The following is a 26,595-nucleotide window of genomic DNA, read 5'->3' as shown; positions in this document are numbered from 1 at the left end:
GTCTTTCAGTGCATCTCTGTATTCAACATAGTTATCATTTCTTACTGCATAGTAATTAATATTCCATGAAATTCATATGCCATAATTAGTTTAGTTTTTTCCCAATAGGCATCTTATAAGAAATCTTAATTTTTTTGTATCTCTACATCTTTCCTATCTGTCCTCTTGAACTCACATAATAACCACTCTAATTCAGCCCCTCATCACCTCTGGGCTTCATTATTATAGTAACCTTCTAACAAGTCAGATCTGCTTGCTTCAAATTTCTCTGTGTTCCAACCTATTGTCTAAACAGTGTCCAAAAGATTATGCAATAATCAATTGTTTATTGCATATAATCAATTGCATATAAAGATGTGACTCTTTTTTTTTTTTTTTTTTTTTAGACGTGACTCTTCAACAATGAGATGATTCAGGCCAGTTCCAATGGATCTGTGATAGAAAGAGTCATCTACACCCAGAGAGAGGACTAAGTGTGGATCACAATAGAATATCTTCACTTTTGTTGCTTGCTTTTTGTTTTCTTATCTTTTTTCCTTTTTGATCTGATTTTTCTTGTGCAGCAAGATAAATGTAGAAATGTGTATAGAAGGAATTGCACATGTTTAACAGATTACTTGCCATTTAGGGAAGGAGGTTGGGGGCAGGGAAGGAAAATAATCTGAAACATAAGTTTTTGCAAAGGTCAAAGTTGAAAATTATCTATGCATGTATTTTGAAAATAAAAAGCTTTAATCAAAAAAAGTTGCCAAGTTGACAATTTTCCTGAAGTTTAGCTTTGACCACTTCATTCACAAACTCAATAAAATCTAGTGGATCCTAATTCTAAAATTAAAAAAAAAAAAAAAAAATATATATATATATATATATATATTCACATGTATCCCATTATTTTTAGTCTTTGTTTTGTGTAAACTTTACAATATGCATAATTATTATCATAACATATTTCTGTATATATAAATTTATTATATACATACACACACACACACACACACGTATATGCACATATATAATAAAGTTCTGGTACTGTTGCTCACAAGTCCCAAACCATTACGCCCTTGATTATCAATCAACCAGTAGGACTCATCAGTTGTTAGAAAAGGGGTTTATTGAAAAGGTGCAGCAAAAGCAGTAGTTACAAAAACAATCCCTTTTCCCTCCCTAGAACATCCCCATACAAAAGATAGGTACTTATGTACTCAAGGTCCCTAGGAGAGTGGTTTTGAAGTATAATGGTAATAAAGTTCTTGTATACAGAAAAAGTGCAGGTAATGGGTCTTTCCTAATTCCTGACCCCAGAATTCCTTGTCCTTTGTGAAATCTTCATGAGGTTTCTGGATCTGGCATTTCTCTCTGCAATGAGGAATCATGACCCTTGAAGCTGCTGCTATTCTTGGGGGAGGACTGTTTTTCCTTTTCAGGATGAATTTTCTTCTGGGCTAACATTCACTACTACATTTGTGGACACTGCTAATGACTCCAGTTACCAAGAGGCTTTTTAATGGCCCTCCTGGAGCTCTCTCAATCACCTGGACTCTCCCAAAGGCCAGGCAACATCTCATTGCACTAAAAAGAAAAGAAAAACATGCTGGTAGAGAGACAGATCAATGGTTTTTTTAAGCATGACCAGGTTGGGCTTAGCCATTCATGTGTCATTCCAGCTCCTCTGGAAACAAGAAGACTTCATCACTACAAACATTCTGCTGGGTTACTTGTGGCCAGAAGTATTCTCACTAAGCCTCCATCTATTAAATTGGATTGAGGCAAGGGACATTTGATCATGCTCTGTATAATCCATTAAGAAAAACAAATCTAAGAATGTTCTAAACACTAAACTCTCATCCACCAGTCTTACTATTATGTAGAAAACCAAAAAAAACCCCAAAAAACAAACAAACAAAAAAATCAGGAGAAAAATAGAAAGAGAAGGAAGAGAAAAGGGAAGAGTAGAATCAAAGGCACTATTATTATTTTGGTATATTTCTTTTTTCCTCTTTTCTTCGTCTCTTTTTATCTCCCTTTCTCTTGTGCTATCTCCTTTCCTTTCTCTTCTCTTCCACTAATTAGTCTACATCTCTGTAATTGTATTTATTATTGGTACAGAATATGCTCATAGAGTGCTCTCCTGTACAACAAACCCTAAATTATCTCATTAGTTCTAGGTATAACCAATTGAACTAAACAGTTAAAAAATGTAGATTGTAGACATTGATTTCACTCCAGTTTATTTGATAAGCATGAGCTAATCTTAGAGGTGAAGGACAATAGAGCTGGAGGAAAAATGAAAAGGAAGATTGTTTTTGAGAAAAAGTAGGTGGAGAATAATAAATAAGTGATTGAAATGAAGTATTTACATTTAGGCTTTCCTATTTTTTCATAGTTCAGGCTAGAGGTTAAAGCATCTTTAGATCAGTGACAAGGACTAGGCAGTTGCTCCATCCAGATCCTTGCTTAAGTCATGCATGGGATCAGAGGTACATTGGGAAGCCTACAGGTTTTTAATCTTCTACCTAAGGAAGGTAGGAGGGAGACAGATGGAGAGTGATGGGTGGCAGGGAGTTGGGAAAGGAGTGCTGACTGACTTCCTTCCTCCTACATCAGCCTGTGGCAAAGAATCAGATGTGTTTCATTTGGTAAGGGTAGCCACTGCTCATACCACACACTTCAAAACTGAGAGGAAAAGTTATGATAGGATTTTTGCTTTTATTTTTTTTTAAAATGTTTGTGGGACAACACAATAAGAGGAGGATAAGATAGATAACAGTAAAATACCCTTGAATCAAAAGTGCCTTTTGCATGACTGCCCCAGTTTATCTAGAAGCAATACAGTGAATTAGAAAGGAGATCAGATATCAAAGCTCACATTACAGTACTGCTGCTACTTTGAGTCAAATCATCCTGAATCCCAATTTCCGCATCTATAAAATGAGATTTGAACTAGATCTCTTAAGTTACCTCTAGCTCAAAGATGAATAATTTGTGAAATAATGATCACAGATTAAGAGTGGGAAGAAACCTTAAAGGCCATTTAGTCCAACTCCTTCATTTTTCAAGTGAGGAAACTGAATCACAGAAAGCTTAACTGCCTTTCTCCAGGCAAAAGCTAGAAGTAGTAGAGCCAGGTTTTGAACTCAGGCTTCCTAAATTGAAGTTCAGATTTATGGAGGGATGGTGTACCTGTCACCTACAGCCCTGGAGAATGTGCTCCTTTGAATAGTTATCATAGTTAACATATTTTAATTTCCAAATCTGATTAAAGCATTTTGGAGCATAATTGAAGTTTCTGGTTAAAAGTGGAAAAACACAAGTATAGAGAGTAGTAGGGTTTCCATAGTTACCTCAAAATAACCCATGTCTTCATCATCATTATATTTCCCTGTTAACCAGGAACTCTGGCTCCATTTGAAACCATTTTCAAATTTGGGAATTAGTCATTCTGTTCTTGTTTGAAATTGTTTTAGGAGAAAGACTGAAAAGCTATTTCAAAATGTCATAAGATTCATCTCACAAGAATAAAATGCCACTTCCTCCTCTCCATTTTGGCTCTTTACTGATAGTTTCATCCTTAATGTTCACATGTCACATATCCACTGCTCAGTCTTAGTAAACAGGAACTTTCCATGGATAAATATCAGTTTGTGCCATCTCAAGAATTTGGACTTTCTTTACATAAACATATAGAATAAATGTGTTCTTTTATTTAATGGGAATCTGAATTAGGAGTGGCTTGAATCAGGTTCTCCTTAGGGTATTATACAGTAACAAGCCACTGTGCAAATGATGCTGGAAAAACGAATTCAAAGAGAGCTGTAGGAGTAGAATGGTAACATAAGAATGTGACCAATGAACACTCTTGCTTGCCCCTACCAAGTACTGTCTTCGAACCTATAGGAAATGAGGAAAACTAAAGAAACTCATCTAAATCTCCCAAATCCTTGACATCATTTATTCTCTTCTCCTTTGAGTTTCTAATGAAGAAAGATGGTCCTTTTTGCCAAGTACAATTCCTCTACATGTGTCCTTGATCCCATTCCTCTCCTGTTTTTTCTAGCAGATTTCTTGAACAACCAACCCTTCCCTCTTTCCAATCTTCCTTAGAAACCTATCTACTGGTTCCATTCCTGCTGTCTATACATACTCAAGTTTTTCCCATCCTTAAAATCTATGCCAAACTCTGTCACTTCCTCAAATTATTGTTTCAAATTTTATATTTATTTCCCCTGAAAAATCTTTCTATACTCTTGGCTTTCACTTCTTCTCTTGCCTTCTTCTCAGTCTAGTTTCTAATCTCATCACTTACATGAAGTTTCTCCAAAGTTAACAAAGGTTTCTTAAAAAAATCAATTTTATTTTGTTTTCAGTTCCAAATCACTTCCTTCCCTTATACTTCTCTTTCATCCATTGAAAAGACAAGAAAGCAAAACCCATTGTAAGTATATATAATCACACAAAACATATTTCTACATTATGTTGAGAAAACGAGAGAGAGAGAGAGAGAAACATACCAAGAAATAGGGAAAGAGGAAGGAAGGAAAAGAGAAATGGAGGGAGGGAAGAAGAAAGAAAGGAGAGAGAGAGAGAGAGAGAGAGAGAGAGAGAGAGAGAGAGAAAGAAAGAGAGAGAGAGAGAAAGAAAGAAAGAAAGAAAGAAAGAAAGAAAGAAAGAAAGAAAGAAAGAAAGAAAGAAAGAAAGAAAGAAAGAAAGAAAGAAAGAAAGAAAGAAAGAGGCAGGAGGGAGGCAGGGAGGAGAGAGGGAGGGAGAGAGGGAGGTAGGGAGGGAGGGAGGAAGGAAGGAGGGAAGGAGGGAGGGAGGAAGGAAGGAAAGAAAGAAAAAAAGAAAGAGGAAAGGAAGGAAGGGAAGGAAAGAGCAAGATGAGAAGAGGAAAGAAAAGAAAAGGAAAATTTAAAAAAAAAAAAAAAAAAGGAGAGGAGAAAAGGAAAGGAATTTCTACCTGCATTTTAAATCCATCAGCTACCTGGAAGTGGATAATATTTTATCAAAAGTCCTTTCAGATTGTTGGTCATTGATTGCATTGATCATATCAATTGTTCTGATTTTGTTTTTCACTTTGCATTAATTCATACAAGTCTTCCTAGGTTTTCTGAGACCATCCCCATGATCATTTCTTAGTCTTTTGCCACGGTTCAAATTGCTTTCCGAATGGCTGAACTAGTTCACATCTCCACTAACAACAATACATATCAGTATTCTTAGTCAAATCTGGCCTTTTCTCAGTACTCATCCTTCATAACTTCTGCAACATTTGACACTTGACCACTCCTTCCTCCTATATCTCTCTTTTCTCTCTCTTGATTCTCCTCCTCCATAACTGACCATTCCTTAATATCTTTTGTCCTAGCCCTTCCCTTCTTTTACCCTTGAAACCATCTTGATGACCTCTTCAGCTTGCATTAATTTTATCATCATCTCTTTACTAATGACTCCAATATCTTGCTTAATTTTAATCAACTTTAATCTTGCTCCCGAGTTCCTGTGCCATATTGCTAATTTTCTATGGAACCCTCCAAACCAGATCTACTATAAATACCTCTATCCCCACACCTCCCAAACCATCCTGTTTCTGTTGAATATGCCATTATTCTCCTCATCACCTGGTTTGCAACTTCATGTCATTCCTAATTTTACTATTCCTCTATATATCAGTAGCCAAATTTTAGCTTTGACCTCCAAAAATCTCTCGTGTTCATCTATCTGCTTCTCTTCCCCAAGCAGCCACGAGCTTCATGACTTCATCATCTCTCATCTACACTCTGCAACATCCTTTCTCTCCCTGTCTGAAGTATCTCTTGCTACTCGTATGTCCTTCACAGAAATTTCCCCAAAGCCCAGCTCTGACCACACCATTCACCAACTCAACAAACTCCAGTGGCTCCCTATTGCCTTCAGCGCAAAATGTGAATAGCTTAGCTTCATTTTTAAAGCTCTTCTGACTTCCGTACAAACTTTTTTCCTTCCTGTACTCCATGATATTGGCTTTTCTTCTGCTCCAAACACACGGCCCCATTTTCTTTCTTTGTGCTGTCTCTCCCTAAGCACTTTCTGCTTAACTGTTTTTGTTTTGTATTTCTTTTGCATGTATCCCTATCTGTGTGGATTATCTCATTAGTAAAATACAAACTGTTTGTGATGATGTCATTCCTTATTGTATTCCTTGCACCTAGCACTGTATCTGACATTAAGCATGGATTTAGCAAATGATTAGTTCACATATAATAGGGTTTGGCCAAACTTAGAGTTTTGCCTGTTATTCATACCTCATTTCCGGCCTCCATGTCCTTGCATTGGCTGTTTCCCATGCTTGCAATTTAATCCTCCACCTGCTATAACCCCTGCTTTATCTTCAGAGCTCCACTGAAACATCATGCCCCCAGAAAAACTCATTAGGAAACATCATCCTGCAAGACTACGTCAGCTTTGGTGTTCATTTCTCATCAGCATCCTTAGTACTCTCTGCCCCTTTAACTAGAGGATGGACTTTTAAGGCTTGTCATCTCCTCATTTCCCTACCAGCTTGAACTCTGCTAGCATCCCAGCAGCCCAAACTGCTCTTCTGTTTCCTTTTATGTACTGTCTTCATCCATTAGATTTTGAATTCTTTGAGGTCAGGGACTTGTTTTTCTTATTTGTATTTCCAGTATTTAGTACAGTGCCGGGTACCTAGAAAGTGCTTGATAAATGTTTGACCAAGTGACTGAGGACATTTGTATGAGTAGAGTGGAATCAGATATGAAAGATGTGCAGACAGAAATGGCAAAGTTTAAGAAGTCATTGGTTAGATGAATGGTAGTAAAAAGTTCAGGATAAAGCCAAGGCAATAAGTCTAGAAGACTAGGAGACAGTGATCCCTTTGACAGAAAGTGAATTTTAAAAGAAAGGAGAATTTGAAAAATGAGTATATTCAGTTTTGAACATGTTGAATTTAAAATGAGAGAGGGAGGGAGGGAGGGAGAGAGGAGGGAAGAGAGAGAGAGAGAGAGAGAGAGAGAGAGAGAGAGAGAGAGAGAGAGGGGGGGGGGGGGGGGGGGAGGAGAGAAGGGAGAAGAGAAAAAGGGAGAAAGGATGAGAGGGAAGGAAGAAGGGAGAGGGAGAATGAGAATTTTGGAGGTGATGGGGAGCCACTGCGGTTCATCAAGTAGGGCTGTGCCATGATCTGACCTTCACTTTAGGAAAATCGTTTTGGTGGCTGTATGAAGGATGGCTAAACCCATCTTCTTGTGGTCCTGTGGTAGGCTTTATGAATACAAGATTGATTAATTGAAGGCTATGCTGGGGATAGGAGTGGGTCTTGCTTGTGAAATGTTAAGCCTGCACATGTTAGGCCAGCTGGCTAATTCTCTAGTTATAGCCATATAATTACTTGCATGGCTTGGATGTCACTTAAGCTTCTCTGGGCCTCAGTTGCCCTAACTGAAGTTCACATATATTGTTAATAGTGCGGGCACTTTCCCTCACCAACAACCCTGTGTGAAGTAGGTCAAGAGTTTCAAAAGTTCATAAAATGAGGGAGTGGGGACAAGATTTCCTGTAAGGTTCCTTCCCGCTCTGTGACTGGTCTGACTGCCAAGTTGAATCTAGAACGAGGTTTTCTTTCCCTTGCTTCAGAGGTAAATAGTATTACTCTGGGGGAATCTGACAAATACTATTTAAGGCTGCAAACATTAAAAGCTGGCTGGTGTACCAGGTAGCTTATGGAGTTTAATTGAAATGAAATTCTGAATGTTTCTAGGTAAAAATAAAGTATGCTAAGTTATTGTGGGGTAGAGGTTCCTTTGTTTGCATCAGTTTTAAATCAAGTGTAACAATTTGGTTAACTACTTTGTGTCTAACAGTTAAATTGGAATTTTGAGAAATGAACCAGTCAATTGAACGAATGAAAATACGTCTGGACTATGTGGTAGTACTTTTGCTTCCTGTGTTATTTTGTGGGTTACAAAAGTGTTGGAACCCGAATGAATTCATGATTTCTGTAGGGATAAACCTATGGGAAAAAGGCCATCATGATGAAGCCAGCCACCAGATGTTTGTTTAATGAAAACTGGATTATGGAATAAGTTTTCTGTGGCAGGAAGAATTTTGCAAAAGAAATAGTAGCAATTCTACAAAAGTAATCACATATATGCATCCCTGCCAGCACTGTTATAAAATAACCATCTGTGTCCCAGTCACCAGACTCATGAGTTGTATGGAACATGAGCATGCACAAACTTGGGAGTCAACATCCACCCTGGTAAAAGCATCTGGAGCAGAAGTAATGGGAGAAAGGAATACATCTATTCTTTCCTACTATACTTTTCTCTCTAGGCCTGTCAGGAAAATGGGCTTCCATTCCATCACAAAAATGGTGTCAATAATTTTGGCAGTTACTTCACACCACAGAGGCGAGATTTAGACACTAGGTACCAAAGGTGTAAGGAGACAGAGGAAGGCACAACATCATTATAATTCTCCATTAGCAGTGACCCCTAACTTACTTGATTTATCCTAACAGAGATTTCTCTTCAGAATGACTTTTTGAAATAGAATTCTAAGACATGTGCTCACAAGAGGTGTAATAAAACAAACTGAAGCGAGGTCTCTGCTTAAACCAAGCAGCTCAGCTTTTTCTAGCTGGTCCCCAGCTTCACATCAGTTGATACTTCCAGGTATTTTGGAAGGACTAGTCTCTCTGGTGTGAGGGATAACGGGCTCTTTTCAGGGTTATCTCCCCTGAGTGCCCTGCACCTCTCACTTGTGCTTCCACCACTGGCAACTTAGGCCGAAGCAGGCCCTGGGAAATGCCCCAGAGCTGGGTCAGTCATCAGAGGCCAAGGGCCCGCCGCATCCCCTACCGTTGCCGGGCATGTGTCTGGCTGCCATCAGTCTTGAGTGAGGCTTTGTGTGACTCTGCCAGAAAGCCAATCTCCCTCTCCCCTACTCTCCACCCCCCAGCCAAATCCTCAAGGGCGAGTGATGGACAAACAAGGTTTGAAAAGCACTTCCCCTGTAGTACATTTTGTTTGATGCTTATATACTGACACTGGGAGAGGGCAAGGCACTTGCCTGGACTCACAGAGCTAATATAGTCAATCAAGGCAGCATTTGAACTCTGGTCTTTCTGGATCCCAAGTTAGTGTTCCATTCACCTAATGAGCTAATGCTCACAAATATTTTCTTAAGGTGCTTTAGAAAACTCACCAGAACAGGCTGTACAACCTGCAGGAGGAAGCTCCTAGTTAGCTCATGGGGGTGAAACAGGATAACAATTGCAGTGACCGAGGTGTGGAAAAGATGTGATCTCCTGCACTGCTGGAGGCAGCTCCCACACTGAAGCGATCCCATGATCCCAGGTCCATGTTCAAAGGAATGGATAGATTTTAATACAATCTTATACTCTTGGCTAAGGCTCACTTTATGGAATGATGACATCTTGAGACCAAAAACACCTCTTTTGAAAGAAATTTTGATAAAGGACATATCTACAATTTTAAATGGACTTCAAAGTAATTTGGCTTATGAGGTAATGATTCCAAAAAAAAGTACAGTGAATGACATGAGTATGAGATCATGAATATTAAAGAGGACAAACACAGGATCCTATTAGGCAATCAAAATTTTAATAACAAAGATACTATTTGTGACATGGTCAAATATACTTGGCTAAGTTCAGATAAAAAAATGCTTTTAGCCCCAACTGTAACAACTATACACAGCTTTATACAGAACATTCCATAAATCAACAGAAAATACATTTGAGCACAAAAAAATAAAAAATATTTAAGGGACTATTCTCTAAGCAGCATTTTATTTTTGCAAAACAAACAAAGGTATTTCTTGGACTGATTAAATATCTACAAGTACTTTTTCTTTACAAAAATACATATATTCTTAATAGACTAAGTCATTAACAATGACCTGGTATTTCTTTCACTTCAATTTGAATGATTTATAAGCTAAATTTTACAACCACAAAAAGGTTTATTTGTATTAAAGATGTTATCACTTTTGACAAAAAGCTTAAAATATTTTATATTTTAAAAGAAAATTAGCAACATAACTTTACAATATAACCTATGATCTTTTCAGTTTCGTGAGGGCTACTGTATTAAAAACTGACAATCAACTCTGGTGGCTGACCAGATGCAAGGAAGCATTAGAACATTGGTACATCCGAGGTCCTTTCTTCTCCTTACTTGGATCACAGCTTTACTTAAGGTCACTTAGGCCCACCCCCCCTCCCATCCCCATCCTAAAAACAAAACAACCAAAAATTCCAAATAACAAAAGAAAACTGCTTTGGGCTGATCCCAGCATATATTTTAACATGTAGAACTCTTCAGTGAATTGATGCACAGAATATGAATAGACTAAGGGATGAAGTTGTTTTAAGTGTTTTTCAAACACTACCTAGAAACGTATACTAAGCAACATCTTTTCTTGATTAGATCTATATCCCATAGAGATCCATCAAAGAAAGGAAAAAAAATTAGGTCTAATAGTATATATGTGTGTGCGTGTGTATATACACACTCACACACATATATACACACACATACACATACATATACATATATTTACTTTTATATATACACATATATATGCTTTCATTAGAGTAATTGATATAAAGTTTCAGGACAGTTGAGGCAGGGAAGCAATCATAAATTAAAAAAATCAGGTTTTCATTGTGAGAAAAATGCATAAATGGACATACTTAAAGGGTTATTACAAATGTGTTCAATTACTTTTTCCTTTTTTAAAAATTTTCCTAAGATGTGCTCAATTTCCTGCAGTACTTTCTTTTAAAATACAAGGAAGCAAAAGTATTTGTAAAAACTTTAGTCATCATGTTAAAAAGTCATCCTTTTCCTTTTTTACTATCAATAATCTGAAATTATTGAAAGCAATGACGTTGCTTTAAGGGGAAAAAAGCCATCAAACCCAGTATGACAGATTTAAAATGCATTTTTATGAACCTTCAAATTGGCCCTTCCCCATCAAAATGTTACTCACGAGGTCAAGTAAATCCAGAAGGAGTTGGATATTTTGTGCTTTGGAAGGGTTGTGAGTCTGACAGCACACTTTAAGACGTCTCTTTGTTCATAAGCCAGCAAAGGCAGACACTGTGCTCCTCTCTCTTAGCTTGATGACCTCATCCTTCAGACACAGGATTTAATGGATTCAAATTATGATCATGGCATTTCTAAGCTTTTCTGATTCTCAATCAAAAGAATAACAGTTATCTCAACCATTTGTCTTCTAAATTCATATAACCAGCCAACCAACATTAGGCTGATTCACAATTTACTTTAACTGAATTATCATTACACTCAAAGTATCATGTTTTTTCCATAAAAGGGCAGAATTTGGCATGAAGTATATCTACCCTGGAAGCCCCATCCAAAGTGGTTCTGATGCTTAGAGATATCAAAAGGTCTGCATAAGGTGATAATTTCTCTTAGAAGCTGGTCAAACAATATAGATCCGGAGGACAAAAATGTAGTTTGAAAAATGGAAAAGCCCTTATTTGGATCCTTATTTAGATAATAACGAAAGTAATTCTTCACAACGTTTTTTTTTTTTTTGGTTTTTGTTTTTTTTTTTTTTGCTTTTTAAGAATAAAATACATGCCCTCTTATGAAAAGATATGTTTTTTTTTTTTTCTGGTGGCAAAAATATAGGTAAGCTTTTCTGAAAGTCAAAGAGAATAACCATTTTTTTTCCCTTTAAAGGTTAAGTATACCTAGTACTTTTTACAGACCTTGCACCCACATCATTTGATCAGATACAAAAACAAATCTATAACACATTGCCACCATAGGGGAAAAAATGCTTCATTTCAAAATTTTAGATTCTGACCTGAACTATACTGTAAAAGAACTAGCTCAAGAGTATAAAAGAATAGACTTCAAGTTTCCATTCCACTATGTCTTTCTCTTTATCCTATTCCAGTTTCTTATCACCGATCACTTCAAAGAAATAAAAATTGTGCTCATCTCATTTCCCATCTTTAGGGATTTATTTTAATCTGTAAGGTGGTATAGGCTGCTAAAAACAAAAACAAAAACCCTATACATGACTTATCTCACCAGGCATGTTCAGTCTGACGCCTTTCTTTGGTGGATTTTATCGCAATCAATCAAGGTTTATTGCCTAAAAGAATAGAAAATTTATTCAACTCCAAACTGAATGCTTCCAATCTTTAAAGTATTAAAATTGCTTTTTTCCCCCAACATCATTACCTAACAGTAAATGTGTCTTTGGTGATTCCTATTTAACACAAATCTTTCAAAAAGAAAAATTTCTAAACATATCATTTTTTAAAATTACTATTTAAATAGTGAAACAATTCCTAAGAAACACAAACCAAGACATCTTACTCAAAGTTTATGCAGTAAATCTAAAAGACAGAAATGTAGTTTTAGCAATGAGGCACTTTCTCTTAAATAACATTGTCAATAAAGCTAATGAGTTAGTCACATCACATAAGATAAAGATCTATGTATCCCTCCCCCCAAAAAACCCTCTCATATTTAGTATGTATGTGAATGCCATATTTAGGCATACTCATTTACAGATATAAAATGTGGCACATTAGGAAGTTAAGAGTTTTCAACATTGACAAGGGAATAATACATTTTACTTGATATTTAAAAAAGACACTATTCAAATTTTTCCAAGGCTCCACAAGAATACTTCACCAATAAACTTTATGTTTTACTCCTTATATTTCCTAATAATCTCTGGTTAATCTAACAAAAGTCCACTCTGTCAATTATCCTTATTTGCTCCAATTAATGAGATATCTGTACTCCACAAACACTTGTTTATTTTTAAACCTCTGCACTTGACCATATACATTTAGGGTTTTCCTCCAAGGCAACTAATAATAGGTTAAAAAAAAAACAAAAAAAACAACACTTTCTGGGAGTAAGATTCCTTTAGTTTATTGCTTAGTTAAATGAATAACTATTGATAAATTTGGATGTTTCAATTTGTTCTCCAATTCTATTAATTGCCGACTGTTCCATAGAGATTTTTAAGAAGAGATATTTTATATGCATCCTAAAGCTTTAAAAAAATTCTAATTTTCTATGTCTCACTTCTTAAAAGTGCAAAAACCTGATTTAGGGGAATAAACATCTGGGGATTTACAGTCTTTTTAGATGTACAAATAGTTTTAAACTATAATAATTTTTTAAAAAGTACCAGAACAGGTGGAGACTACATCATATGTCTATTTTAGAGGCTGATGAAGCTGTGAAGTTCAAATCCCTCATGTGATATTTTTGTCCTTTTTATGTCCTTCTTAAAATATGTAACTAATCCAAAGTATCTGCCTATCTTCAAATAATATTCATCTTTCCCCCATCATTTTTTTTTTGGTGCAGACTCAGATACATATATTGTAATTACACTTAAAAAACATGCATCACATCGATATGAAATAAAGGAATTTTAGAATAAGACTCTCCCTAAAATTGTGTATTTGTCTGGTAGAAAAATAGCCAACTAAATATGATTAAGTAATGTTTAGAACAGCTTAAGTTTAAATAGCTAAGAAATAAGGTATATATAAAAATGTGTTTAAGGCTATGCTTCTTGGCAGAAAAACAAAAACAAAAAAACCCTAAGTTTCCTATCTGTGGTTTAAAAAAAAGTTCCCTAATGGGTGAATTAATAAAAAATAAAATTTCAACTATGAAATGTTGTTTTAATTACTGACCAGGCTATGACAAATTTATACTGGATTTTCTAATACAAGAGGGGAATCAGGCAGTAAAACTTGGCAGCAAAACAAAAGAATTTCTTTAGTTATTTATTGAATTCAAGAGGGTTTTATTGGGCAAGGGTAAAAATCTGTTTCCAAATATTCAAAGACAAATAAATGCCCCCTTTCCCAGTTTGCTTGTTTAAATTGGCTTGCAAACTCTCACAAAAAACCACCAGGACAAACAAAAGCCTAAAAATATTGCTATTAATTTTCTAACAAAGTCAGAATGAATAATTTTTAAATCAAAAAGTTCTATCAAAGATATGTTAAAAAGGACTTATGAAGTTATATACTTTTATATATTGTAAAATATATTAAGATTTTAGCTATATTATTACTAGTACTAAGGAGCTGATTCAGAAAATTTACAAGCTACATTTTACTGGAAATTTTAGTATACATACAGTGCATTAGACAGTATTTAACACACAAACTGCTCTTGTCAATTTCTAAAGCAGAGAGTTTAATTCTTACCCTTGAAGTTTCCTCCCCACCTAATTGATTAAGAAAACAAGTTAATTTGTTTTCTAATTATTGATATAAATTAGTTTAAGTAATTTTCCTCTTTTTTGAATATCAATGTCACTTTAAAGTTACTTCAAATGGTGGTTGTTAATGAAATGATATAAGATCTACTTTTGTAGAATAATAGTAAGATAGAACTCTCAACTTGAAAACGAATCTAAAAATGAATGGAAAGTAGCAAAGGACATGTATCTACAAAAACTATAAAATTAAGTTTTTTATTTTAGCTCTACTGTCAATAAAACTTAATTTTTCCCAAAAAAATTTTTTTCTGTATAAGGCAAATGTCCCATTTTCTTTGATTATTTAAAAGGATCTAAAATGAAATCCCCTTAACCAATGATTTTGGTTAGTCTGCTCATCTGCCATATCACGTTACCTTTGTTTTAAAAAATACTGTTTGGAAATGTGACAGCTGACAAAAAAATGTTAATATACAATTTTCTTTGAGACTTTTGAAAACCACAAAATGTCTAATGTCATAACGACTACAAATTCTAACATTTAATGTTAAAGTCATCAGAACTTTTTGCATGCCACAATGACACACACCTAAGGCCAACTTTTTCAAAATGTACTCTAACTTGAATAAAATCAAACAGGGAGACATATATAAAATGGAAAATACAATGTAGCTTCACATCACAGCTCCTGCTTGTCCATAAGGCATTATGGAGGAAGTAATAACTTCACTCACACACTGACTTTGTAAATGTGATCAGCTGCCAATGTCCTGAATATTTATGAATCTCAGTTCAATTTTTACATGTTACATAAAATTGCACCCAGGAAGCCAAAAAAGGCTTTCCAGAGGTACTAATAGATTCTATTTAGACAACTAAAAATGACTATAATTGCGCTTTTTAATGTTATCTGAAGAATAATTAATATTCGCTGAAAAAAGGACTCTTGTACATGAAGAAACTCTATTGTACACATGGGAATTTTTAACAAGAACAGGACAGTGGTATGGTAACCACTTTCTAAGTATATTTTCTATACAAAATAATTCCAAGATATAATCATTAAGTTCTCATACAGTACTATTATTTTAAACAATAATCAATAAAATAGTAAATATGTGAAAACTGTAACACCACAAAGACTGAGTACTGCCATTTCCTAGTGTAATCAACATTGGTTTAGGACAGTCTTGGAAGAGGCGAGCAAAACAGTTAGCCGAATGAATCTTGGTGATACACTGGACTGGTTTCAGCTATGACTTGCAATGCAATGGTTGGACAGTATAGGTATCTTACGTGGAGATTTCAGTAGCAGAATGGCACTTGGTTTGTTCTCAAAAGAAACGACAAAGATGCAGTTGACAATTTAAAGAATGACAATGTTCTTATTTGCATGCTGAAATTCTAGTTGTGTCTCCCTAGTCCAACACATCCATTCATTGTGCAATCTGTCGATGGGTAAACAAATAGTGCAGGATTCTTCTTGGTGGGATTTATGCCCTTTGGTTTAACCAAAATCAATTCTTGGTCGATACTGCAATACCATGGGGTAAGACTATAAAATAAAAATCAGATAATGAAAAATTTATAGTTTATATTTACATAAAGAGCAAATGATATAGTTTATTAAATGCATCCATTCAAGGATTTTGAGAATTTTAAAATGCAAGTTATAACTTATTACTAATCTGCTAGTAGTAGTAATTATGAATTAAGCCAGGAACATTCCTTATTAAAAAAAAAAATGTTCCCCCTAGACTGAGTTTCATTTTTCACATATTTGTCTCCCATCATTCATTCATAATTTTTCCAAAATGGCAAGAGGTTGGCGGAATTTTTAATAATTAGTTGCCTTAATGTAGGCAAATTTGGATTCCCACTTCCAAATATAAACACACACACACACACACACACACACACACACGAAAACACTATTACTACTAGTTAAATGTCTACCTGGAACAATTCAGTTTTAAGATTTAAATTCCAATTAGCCACTTTCCTCCTCTCCTCTATGATGAGGAATAAAATTAAGGACTGTGAAAAGCTTCCAATTAAAGATTGTTATAGTTACAATTCTGATATTTAAACTGACTATTTATTTTCCTTCCCCACCAAACCCTAGCATTTCTATTAACTACTGATGGTCTAATATTACTGATGGTCTAACATTAAATTAGTATCTGGTTGATTATCCAGACTAATTAAATGAAAGTAGTCAGATAAAAATATATAATAAAAGTCAAGTAACCTCTTAAATGAGGTCATCTAAGTAATTTACAAATTGCCTCTTCAACATTGTAAAATAGGCAAATTAAATAAAATTACTTTTAAAAAATTTGTCTGTTTTAAGTCAAAACTCTTCTACAATGTTGGGGGCTTCCCATGTGCCTTAAGTTCTTCTATAATGAAGTTTTTTTCTTTTCAACTTGCCCTTCGAAATCATCATTTCTAGAATTGTTCTCTTCCTGCCTCTGGAAAATCTGGACAGTTTCAAAAATTAAAAAAGTTTTCAGGGAACAAGGGGAAAAAAAAGATGGTGGCTCTCCTTTGACATGCCTTAAACCAAGTAATATCTCACAAAATTGAGGAGCTATGAGATTTTCCTACTGTTTTGAATGAGAGAATTTTTTTTGTTTCAATTTGACCTTAATAACTGTTCTACAACAATAAAAGGGTTTACTAATTTTGATCCAATTCAGAATTGACACGAAAGAGTATTAAAATATACCATGAATTTGATTTGTACTTCAGTAAGTCATTTTGAAACAAAACTGCAGCAACTGAAATCCAATCAGCCATTTTGTAGTGGAAGTTGGTTATCTAAATAGATGTTATGAAAATGTGATTTAACATAAGTGGGATCTAACAAATTGTTAAGGCCAATACTTTAAAGTCTACTATTACAGCTAAAAAACATAACATTTCTGCTGAAAGATTAGAAATTTTGATTTAAATTATTCTATTGTTTAATCAAAGACGGTCAAAATTTTAGAAAAAAATATCTACTTTATTAGATAAATATTTTTACTTTACATTTTCTATTTGCCTTTTGGTTGCCAGAACTTATGAGGGCTGAATTTGGTATCAAAAGTCTGGATTTAAACTTAGTTGCTTATTCCCTAGGAAAAGTCATGAAACCTCTCAGAGACCCTGTTTTCCTCATTGAGGGGCAATTCCTTGACGATTCTTTCTAACCTCCCATTCTGAGAAAATATAAGTTCAGTTTTTAAACTGGTTTTTACAAGTTATAAATACTGTTGGTGAAAGTAAAAGTGTCCGAGAGGACACTTTAGAAATTTAGCTTTGCAGAGTATTTTTAAAATAGTTATCAACCTGGTAACAACTTTTTAATTTATCCTTAAGATTGTGGGTAGGAAAAAAGGATGAAGAGAAAAATAAAGATCCACAGTGAGCAATCATCATAAGACCAAAGGTGTACAAATTACTTCCCACAAGCTTCAAACTGACCATCAGGGCAACCAGCAAGAGAAGCAGTTATTTATGGGTATAAATGAAATGACAGGTATTAGTACTCAATTGCTATTATTCATCATTTCTTATTAGGATTACAAGGTTAGAAATGGAATGGACAATTCTTTAATACATTTTTTTTTTTCCTGCCAGGTTCATTAGATGTAAAAATTAAGCTAAATTTTCTCCCAGTTGGCAATAAAAATAATGATACCCTTTCCAGTCCAGGACCTAATTCTTGTCTAAATGTTCATTTTTATTATATTTCTTTAATCATCACATATAAACAATAAGGAGTGCTTTTAAAAATGAAAAAAGATCAAGGAAGACAAATTATGATATAAAACTGTTTTAAGTGTAATACTAATCCAGGACAACAGGTATGATATAGGGGAAAAAAACCTCTCAGGGAAGCATCTAATGATTCAAAGGAGGAAGTAAGAGGGTCATGAACACAGTAAACCTGACATTTTAATATAAGAAATCTCCATGATATCACTAAGACTTGGTAGGATGGGACTCACTGAAACAGAAAAATGGACAGTCCACTTGATTAAAGAGACAATGGACCAAAGAGTAAATAAAATATGCTTAGAAGGCATATTTCTGGTGGAAGACTATGAAAAAAATGGTGGAAGAAGAATTCAAGCAGATGATCAGAGGCTCTAAAAGTAAAAAACGTTTCAAGAGAGATAGGAGCCGAAACTAAAACAACCAAAAATCAAAATAAGACTGATAATACAAATACAATGACTTTAATAAGGAAAAATGCAGAAATCCTCTAAATAGACTTATATGAATACTGCACGGTTTACTGAGGACCTCCAATCTTAAAAGGACATGAACAAAAAATTTAAGGAGGCATATAAAGTTAAGGACAAATAGAAAAGAACAAGTCAAAAACAAGGTATGAATAATGCCAAGAACAGCAAAGTTCTGAATGAGCTAAGGGTTCCACTCTATCCTCTTCATCCTCAAAAGCTAAGTGAAATAACCAAGTTTCTTCATGTGCATTTTAAATGAGAAGAATAAGTCCTATTGGAATGTTAGCCAAATGCATAAATTTCAACTATGCAAAACTCATTAAATTTTGCTTTTGTTTGGTTATCTAGAAGGATTCACATTAAGTGACCTTCACAAATGTAAAATAAACATGCTTAAGGTAAAACAGAAACGTAAAAGGAATGAGGAAACAATAAAAGATCAAATACTTTGAAAAAATGTGCTGGTTATCTAATGCCAATGAATGACATTACAAATGTAATGGAAGAACCACTGCCAAGAAACTTTGAGAAATTGTAAAACAATTGGATAGGTACCAAAAGGACTAAGGTGAGGAACTGCTGCAGGAAGGAGAAACTACAGGAGGTGGATGATGGTACTGTCCCTAGGACTATTCTAAAATGAACAGTCTGTGCTCACTAAGATGCAGCACAGTGGCACTAACAAGTCATGCCAAAGAAACCTCATTTATTGTCTCCATAGCATTAAATAGACAGAGAGATCAGGGAAAGGCTAAGACAAGAGTTGATCTGGATTTTAGCAAGCTGACAGTAGATTTGGGGGGGGTGGGGGTGGGTGTGGGGGTGTGGCACAAGGGGATGAAAGTGACAAATTAGGGCAACATAAAGTACAGCTTGCATTTAGGTTAAAGGTCAATTGCTGAAGTACATAGAGGAACAGAAATATGGCTCTTTTCATCAATGAGATGGTTCAGACCAGTTCCAATGCCATCTATACCCAGACGGAAAACTGTGGAGATTGAGAATAGATCACAAAAGAATTTTCACTCTTTGTTGTCATTTGCTTGCTTTTTGTTTTCTTTCTCATTTTTTCCCTTTTTGATCTGATTTTTCTTTTGCAGCATGATAATTGTAGAAATATGTGTGGAAGAACTGCACATGTTTTATCATAGTGAAATACTTGCATCTAGAGGTGAGGGTAGGAGGGAGGCAGGAGAAAAATTTGGAATACAAGATTTTGCAATGGTGAATGTCAAAAACTATCTTTACATATTTTAGAAAAAACACAACAAAACAATAAAACAAGTAGTTCCTAGGTGAAGAGCTTGGAGGCGATCTGGTTATGAACAAAGTCAGCATAGAAATTAATATAATAGCGTGACTCAGCTAGTAAAAACATCCATGCAAATTTGTTAACAAAAAGCATAGTGTCTCTACTGTGCAGTTAGACCATTACTAGAAGCTTCTTGGTAGAAATACAGAAAGTTGGCCATTGGACTTCACTAGATGACTGACTGAGAATTCAGGCCTTCTAAACCAAGCAGCTGCACTCCTGCAGAGATGGTGTTTGTGGTGAGTCTGCGCCAGTCCTTAGGAGTGGGGGTCAGCACTGTAAATAAGTCCCTGCAAGGAATTCTTTGCAGTAGCATTTTTATTGGTCCCTCTGAGGGCGTTGCTTCCCCCCTTCTCCCCACCCCCAGATTAACAGCTAGGAGAAATTTAATTTCAAGGTTCTCTAGTTTTTCAATTCCTCATATATGACGACATTTTGTCTTCTGTGTCCCTAAGAGAATAGAGTTTCTACATGGAGGGCTGTGCTGGTGAGAGTCAGTGGAGCCATCCGTGGGTTAGTTTCCTAGATAAGAGAGCTTGTCTTTTTCTTTGGTGGCTGTCTGAACTATACTCTTAGCATCAACTTTAAGATGGACATTGACAAACTACAGCATGACCTGAAAATAGTCTGAATAATGAGAGGACTGAAAACTGTCATAGACAAAAGTAGAAAGAAAAAATTGACAAGGCCCAACAGTTACCATTAATTTGAAGGACTGCCACTGGAAGAAAGGTTGGTTCTGTTTGGCTCTAGAAAAACTATCTCCAGAGTGTAGATTTTGGATCAATATGAATTTTTTTTTTTTTTTTTTTATAATTCCTCTTGTGAGGAGGTAAGCTCCTTGACACAGGAAAAGTTCAAATAGAAAAATTCACTTATCAGGGCTGTCATACTACCATCCGGTGGGAAGCTGGACATTTCTAAGATACTTCCCATCAATGAGATTCCATAGTTCCATGTTCAAACTATTAATGTCTAACAAAAAGGAAGAGGCTCTTAGTAAGAAGTTAATTAAACATCTGGGCTCAGAAGTGCCCCTCTAGAATGACTAGTCTGAAATAGGAATGGTAAGCTTTCCCTTTGGAGCACAAGACAGGCACTGATGCAGAGTAATGGACCTCAAAACTTAGTTTACTTAGGTACTAAGTGTCACAGAATAAACATCCCCATGATATGATGACTGGGAGATGAGCATAGGAACACTATTTTGCAGAACTACAGTTTCAAGATCTGGAACTATTTTCTTTTGGGATAAAGGAAAGCTTACAATCAAGTCTTTCCCTACATCTATAAACCTGCTTTGTGGGAGTAAAATCTTATTTGCTTGAGGTAGACTGAATGATAAGGAGATGACAGAAAGAGAACTATTTTGTTTCTTTGCACTTCTAAGAAAAACGATCCCTGAAAATAAAATGATAGAACACAAATAGTTAATTGGGAGTTGAAACCTAAAAGGAGTAAGGAGAAGATGTCCGCTGGCCTACATGAACTACATTTTCAGGATTTTGAAAGGACTGACAGATTTGACTATGAAGCCATCTGTAGTGACTTCTGAAATACCATGGAAGACAGAAGAGATATTATAAAGTTGACTTTCACATCAGAGAAGTGTTCCACTCTGATTATGACTGGGACCCAATGATGGTACCTGAACAATTTTAGAACATTTATTAAAGAGAATTATTAGTGAACGCCTAGATGGGGAAAGTATGATCTTCTAAGAGTCTCTATGTCTTCATCAGGAACAGGCCATGCCATACTAATTCCAGTTTCTTCTTCTTCTCTTTGAAGGCTAACTGGGACCAACAGATCAAGGGGAAGCTATAGACTACCAAAATTTTAGCAAAACAGTGTTTGACAGGATCTCTTGACAGTATGTTTATGGATAAGAAAGAGGATTTTGGGTGATAAATACAATAAAAAGTTGGAACTCTAAGAATGACAGGGCAGTGCACACATGAAATGCAGAAGATGAAAAGTTGGGAGGTAAAGGCATACTTATTAACAGACTCAGGATCTAGAAGACAAAGGATGAATTTATGTCTTATATAAGATAAAATTCCATAGGTAAAAATGTAAAAAAAATTTTTATACTTGTTAAAAAAAATCAATTTCCCAAATACAAGATGGGAAGAGCCCTGGATAAAGTAAGAAGCTTCATGAAAAAGTTTTTTGAATGCTGTAAGGAACTAGTGTGACAATGTAACTGAAAAAGCTAAATGTAACCCCAAAGTCCATTAAGAGAGGCACAGTGCCCTAAAACCTGAAAATGATAGCGTCCCCTGCTGTATTTGGAATTCACCTGGAGCACATGTTTACTAGGATGCCATAGGAAGGGTACTGACAAACTGGAATGTCCACAGGAAAGCAAGCAGGATAAGAGGGTTATATGGGGTTCAATACCATGCCATAACACAACTAACTGGATGAAAAAAATAGTGATGTTTAGCTTTGAAAAGAGGAGCTTTTAGGGGAAATATAATTACATTTAAAGATATGAAGAGATGTCATGATGAATAGGAATTAGATTTGTTTTTCTTGGCTCCAGAGGTCACAACTAGAAACAGTAAGTAGAACTGCTAAAAAGCTCAATTATAAGGCTGTTTAATTAAGGTATCTGAAGGAATGGACTCTTTAAAGAGTTATTGGGTACTGTGTCACTAGAGGGTTTCAAATGAAAGCTGAATAACAATGTTAGAAGAATGCTGTAGAGATTTTCACTCAGGTACAGGTGATGGGTCTCTGAGGCCCCTTCCAACCTATGAGTATCTCTAATTCCTGTTGTCCATAACTTGGTATTTTATCATTTTTAATCATCTATGTATAATGCACAAGTCAAAAAAAGTATCAAAATTATAGAATGCTTGCCAAGATATATGATACAGAAATAGTTCATGTGAAGCTAGTTACTAGTAAAATACATTTTTTTTCATAGGGTAGCCTTAAAATTTATTTACAACTTCATTTTAAAAAAAAATCTCAATCTTGTTGTTACTATATAGAATTAAGTACAATGATTTAAAATAGTCGTAACCTCAACATTGATTTAATACCCCAGACAGTATTAGGATTACAAAGCTATATAAATCTCAGAGAATAGATCCTTATAATAGAGATATTTACATATCCTTAATAGCAATAACATGTACAGTCGTGAGTGCCTCTTACCTGATAAAAAGGGCCATCCTGTGAGCAGACTTGCGAAGCTGAGCAGTTCAGACACCGAAACTGCGGAGGAGATGAACTGATCAGATAAGAGGCATCCACAACTGGACACATATTTACATCTAATCATTTAAAATGTCTTAACTTTCAACATTAGACAGATATAACTCATTTTATGTAGGTTCTCTCTAAAATATGGTATCTCTTTGAAAATAAAATTATTTTCATAATTTAAAGTGATTATTCAATTTGGGTTGGGAGCCTAATTTTTTGTCTAAAAGATTTAGTAAACGCTACTTCAAATTATTGGGAAAGGCAGAATGTGATCAGAAAAGTAGCTATGGAGTTAAGAGAACTCAGCTCATGCCCTAATGCTGACATACATGATGCCTGTGTGACCCTGGGAGAATTACTTAAATCTCCATCTCCCCAGGGTCTTGAGTAACTTTCTGTGAATGTTCCATATCTGCATGGGCATAGGGAATATCTTGAGTGGGAGTTCCTTACTCCCATGAAATATCTACTGATGATATCTCAAAGAAAAGCTTTCTAGGAAAACCTGACTTCCCATGTTCCTTCTTTCATCATTCCTTCCTTGGTAGGTTCATCTCTGCCTTTTCATCTACTAAATGAACTTTTAAATGGTTCTGAGCAAACACATGACAGCCTTGGTAACCCAAAGCTCTGAGAAAGGGATGGTCCTCATCAGTCATACCAAGACCTTCAAGTCGTTTTTTTAAAACTGGAATAAAGCTCTGTATATGCTTAGATTGGCTTCTGGTGTCCAGATATGAGGCCTGAATATCTTGAATTATTTTCCTGCTAAATAACCATTCAATAATAGTTTCTTGCCTCAATTATAAAAATAAACCTTGTTGTGAATTTTATTGTCTATTCAATATGTCCTAAATGTCTTCTTAACCATTAATGGAAATTCTTTAAATGGGATTATCAGAACAAATAAAATGAGCATTCTGAACCTATCCAAATAATAATTAATGTATGTCCAGTAAGGAAGAAAATATTAAATCATGATTCTATAGGATGAGGGCATTTTTAATGAATTGTGTCATGCAAATATATAGTTTTTTTTAAAAGATTGTGAAGCTGGGAAAGAAATAAAATACAAGTATGATTATGGAATCTTAGAAATTTCTTTTTTTCCCTTAAGATTCTTGATTAATCAAAGGACTTTAGGGAAACAGACTTTATAATCACTGATCATCTGGGCATGAATCATACATATACCTAAGAAAAAGGCATTCCAATGTGGCATTGCTAGTCTCATGGACACTTTCCTTGATAACTACTGCTTTCTGAGGATTTCCTTCCTTAATTATCATTTTATTTCTATTAGAGAGTTTATATATATATACACACACACATACAATACACATATATAGTATGTAATATGGATATTATATTCTATATATGCATATATATGTATTTGCATATGTCTATGTTATCACCTTGGCTAAATTAAGCAGCTTATATTAGCAAGCTTTTATATGGGGTAGGATAGAAGGGCAAAAGAAAAAAATTATTTCCCTAAGTGATTGTTAAAACTTACCACTTATGTTCTCTGTACAAAAGTTAGTCCTTTTCCCCTTCTTTATTCAGAAGTGTAGTCAAATCAAGAAGACTTCTTTGCTTTTCTTGAAAATAGCATTGCTTCCTGATAGTGTAAGTAAAGCAACTAAAAAGGGCCAGGCATCAAATGGATGGGATCAAATAGATCAAATCATCACCTAAGTGGGCACGATGGAGTGAATTGAGGCACTTCTATTACTCTGTGAATAGCTAGCTCCTAGTCATTTTAGATAGTAGGTTTGGTATAATATTATTTTCAATTGGGTATCCATTTTCGTCTCTCATCAGCTATTAGTGAAAAGGACTAGTACTGCAATGGATGTCTAAGAGTAATTTATCCACAGCAGCAGGAAGTCCTTCTACTTTGAGAAATGACAAATGGATTTGAGGAAGAAGTGTAGCTTGGGTAAATGAGACAAAAAACAGCAGGTGAGACAATGGAAAAGAAAGACTGTCATGGTTTCAAAGGAGGTTAAAAAGCTACTTTGGAGCAGTGACATCAAACCAGTATAAACAGATCCCTGCTGGCTGTATATTAGCTTAGAAAACCTCAAATTAATATCACCTATACTATATAGTATTTTTATGTATTTTTTTTTAATTTTCCCAATCATGTTTTCAGTTTTGACCTCTGTTTTGGAGGTCTTATGACTCGCTATCATTAGGGTTACCTTGTGTGTTAACTGACATCTATTCCATACTATTCCATTTATTCCCAATTTTATATAAATACAAATAAAATTCCCCTCTTTCCTGCAACCTCCTCTGGTTGGCTGTGGGTTGTTAGCAACACTTCTGAAACTTGCTCAGAATTACTTAAAAGCTTCATAAAATTTTCTAAATTATTATTTATGGCACCCACAAACATTTCCAATGATTTTAAGGCATTTTTAACATTATTCCATTTCTATCAATTCTGCATTTGAACAAACTTTTTCTCCTCTAGAACCAAACTAATAGAGCAGCACAGATTGTTTCCTCTAAAAGTTGAAGATGCTGTGATACTTCCCCCTATTTTCAGAACAAAAAGATAAAGTAAAATGGAAAATGTAAAAACTATCCAATAAAACAGATTCAGTAGTACTATCTGGAGACAGAGTTTCCTGGAAAAACACAGGGGCAATTCATAATGTTGGAAAAGTCTTATCTTTACCAAAATATAGACATTAGACAGAAGAATGAGGCAGGACCAGAACTATTTTTATTTCTTCTTATTTCCTACTTTTATTCCTCATTCTTCCTATGACTCAGTTCTCTTTTATCCTATAGATGAAAAGTCACCATATGATGTATAGAGTTATATTTTGGATCATAAGGAAAATCACTCTTTGACAAGTTATATGAAAAAAATTCTCTACTAGCTTAAAGCAGTAAGGCTAAGTTGTAGAATTTATATACATTTACTAGGTCCTTCTGCACAGTGGAGGCTATCCTGTTAATTCTCCCTCTAGATACCACGAAGTCTACCACTGCATGCTTGGTTGGGCCAGCACTATGGACCGCTCCTCTTGAGGATGCAAATTCTCTGTAAGGACCTAGATCTTTACTGGACAGAATGAGGCCTTTTCGCCCCACTCACCAGGCCAGACTGAATTATAATCTGCTCATGGGGAGAATGGGATCACTTTGTTAACAAAGCCAAATGTGGTTCCAACCAAATCGAAAGAACTGAGACTGAAGTTAAAGCATGTAGGTTCAAATTGTGACTCACTACTTCTAAAACTCTTGTGTGACCTTGAGATAGTCAATTTATGTACCTGGGCCTCAATTTTGCCATCTAAAAAATAAAAGGCTCACTTTAGAAGATTACTAAGGATTCTCTCAGTTCTGAAATTTAAGAAATCCTATCAATTTTTATTATCTGTGTCTCACCATCCCTACTAAAGCACAGAGCTTTGAGATCCAAGGCTAGCTGCCTAACACCCTATAAAATAAGGATCTTTTATTCAACTGAAGGTAGGAAGCAGACCAGCTAAACTGTTTATATTCTTTAACCCTAAGAACTAAGAGGTGAAGTGTATTCGCTTTTTT

General features: G+C 35.1%; 1 protein-coding gene across 13 annotated transcripts in view; it reads right to left on the bottom strand.

The window, feature by feature from the left end:
• Positions 1-9,595: 9,595 nt before the first annotated feature.
• The window catches only part of PCGF5 (polycomb group ring finger 5), a 143,674-nt gene continuing 126,674 nt past the window's right edge, over positions 9,596-26,595 (bottom strand). For 10 of the 13 annotated variants that reach the window (XM_031956024.1, XM_031956027.1, XM_031956028.1 and 7 more), the window contains 2 exons: positions 22,978-23,037; positions 9,596-15,814 (listed from right to left, as the gene is read on the bottom strand). In XM_031956024.1, coding sequence (XP_031811884.1) covers positions 15,767-15,814; positions 22,978-23,037 — 108 coding nt within the window. In that variant the 3' untranslated portion in view covers positions 9,596-15,766. Of the gene's footprint in view, positions 15,815-22,977; positions 23,038-24,544; positions 25,576-26,595 lie in introns of those variants that run through there. The other 3 variants (XR_004232500.1, XR_004232501.1, XM_031956034.1) reach the window with 3 other exon arrangements.

Source organism: Sarcophilus harrisii, chromosome 2, assembly GCF_902635505.1.
Source record: "Sarcophilus harrisii chromosome 2, mSarHar1.11, whole genome shotgun sequence".
Lineage (NCBI taxonomy): Eukaryota > Metazoa > Chordata > Mammalia > Dasyuromorphia > Dasyuridae > Sarcophilus > Sarcophilus harrisii.
The sequence above is the reverse complement of the archived record's forward strand: the minus strand, read 5'-3'. Positions and strand labels throughout refer to the sequence as shown.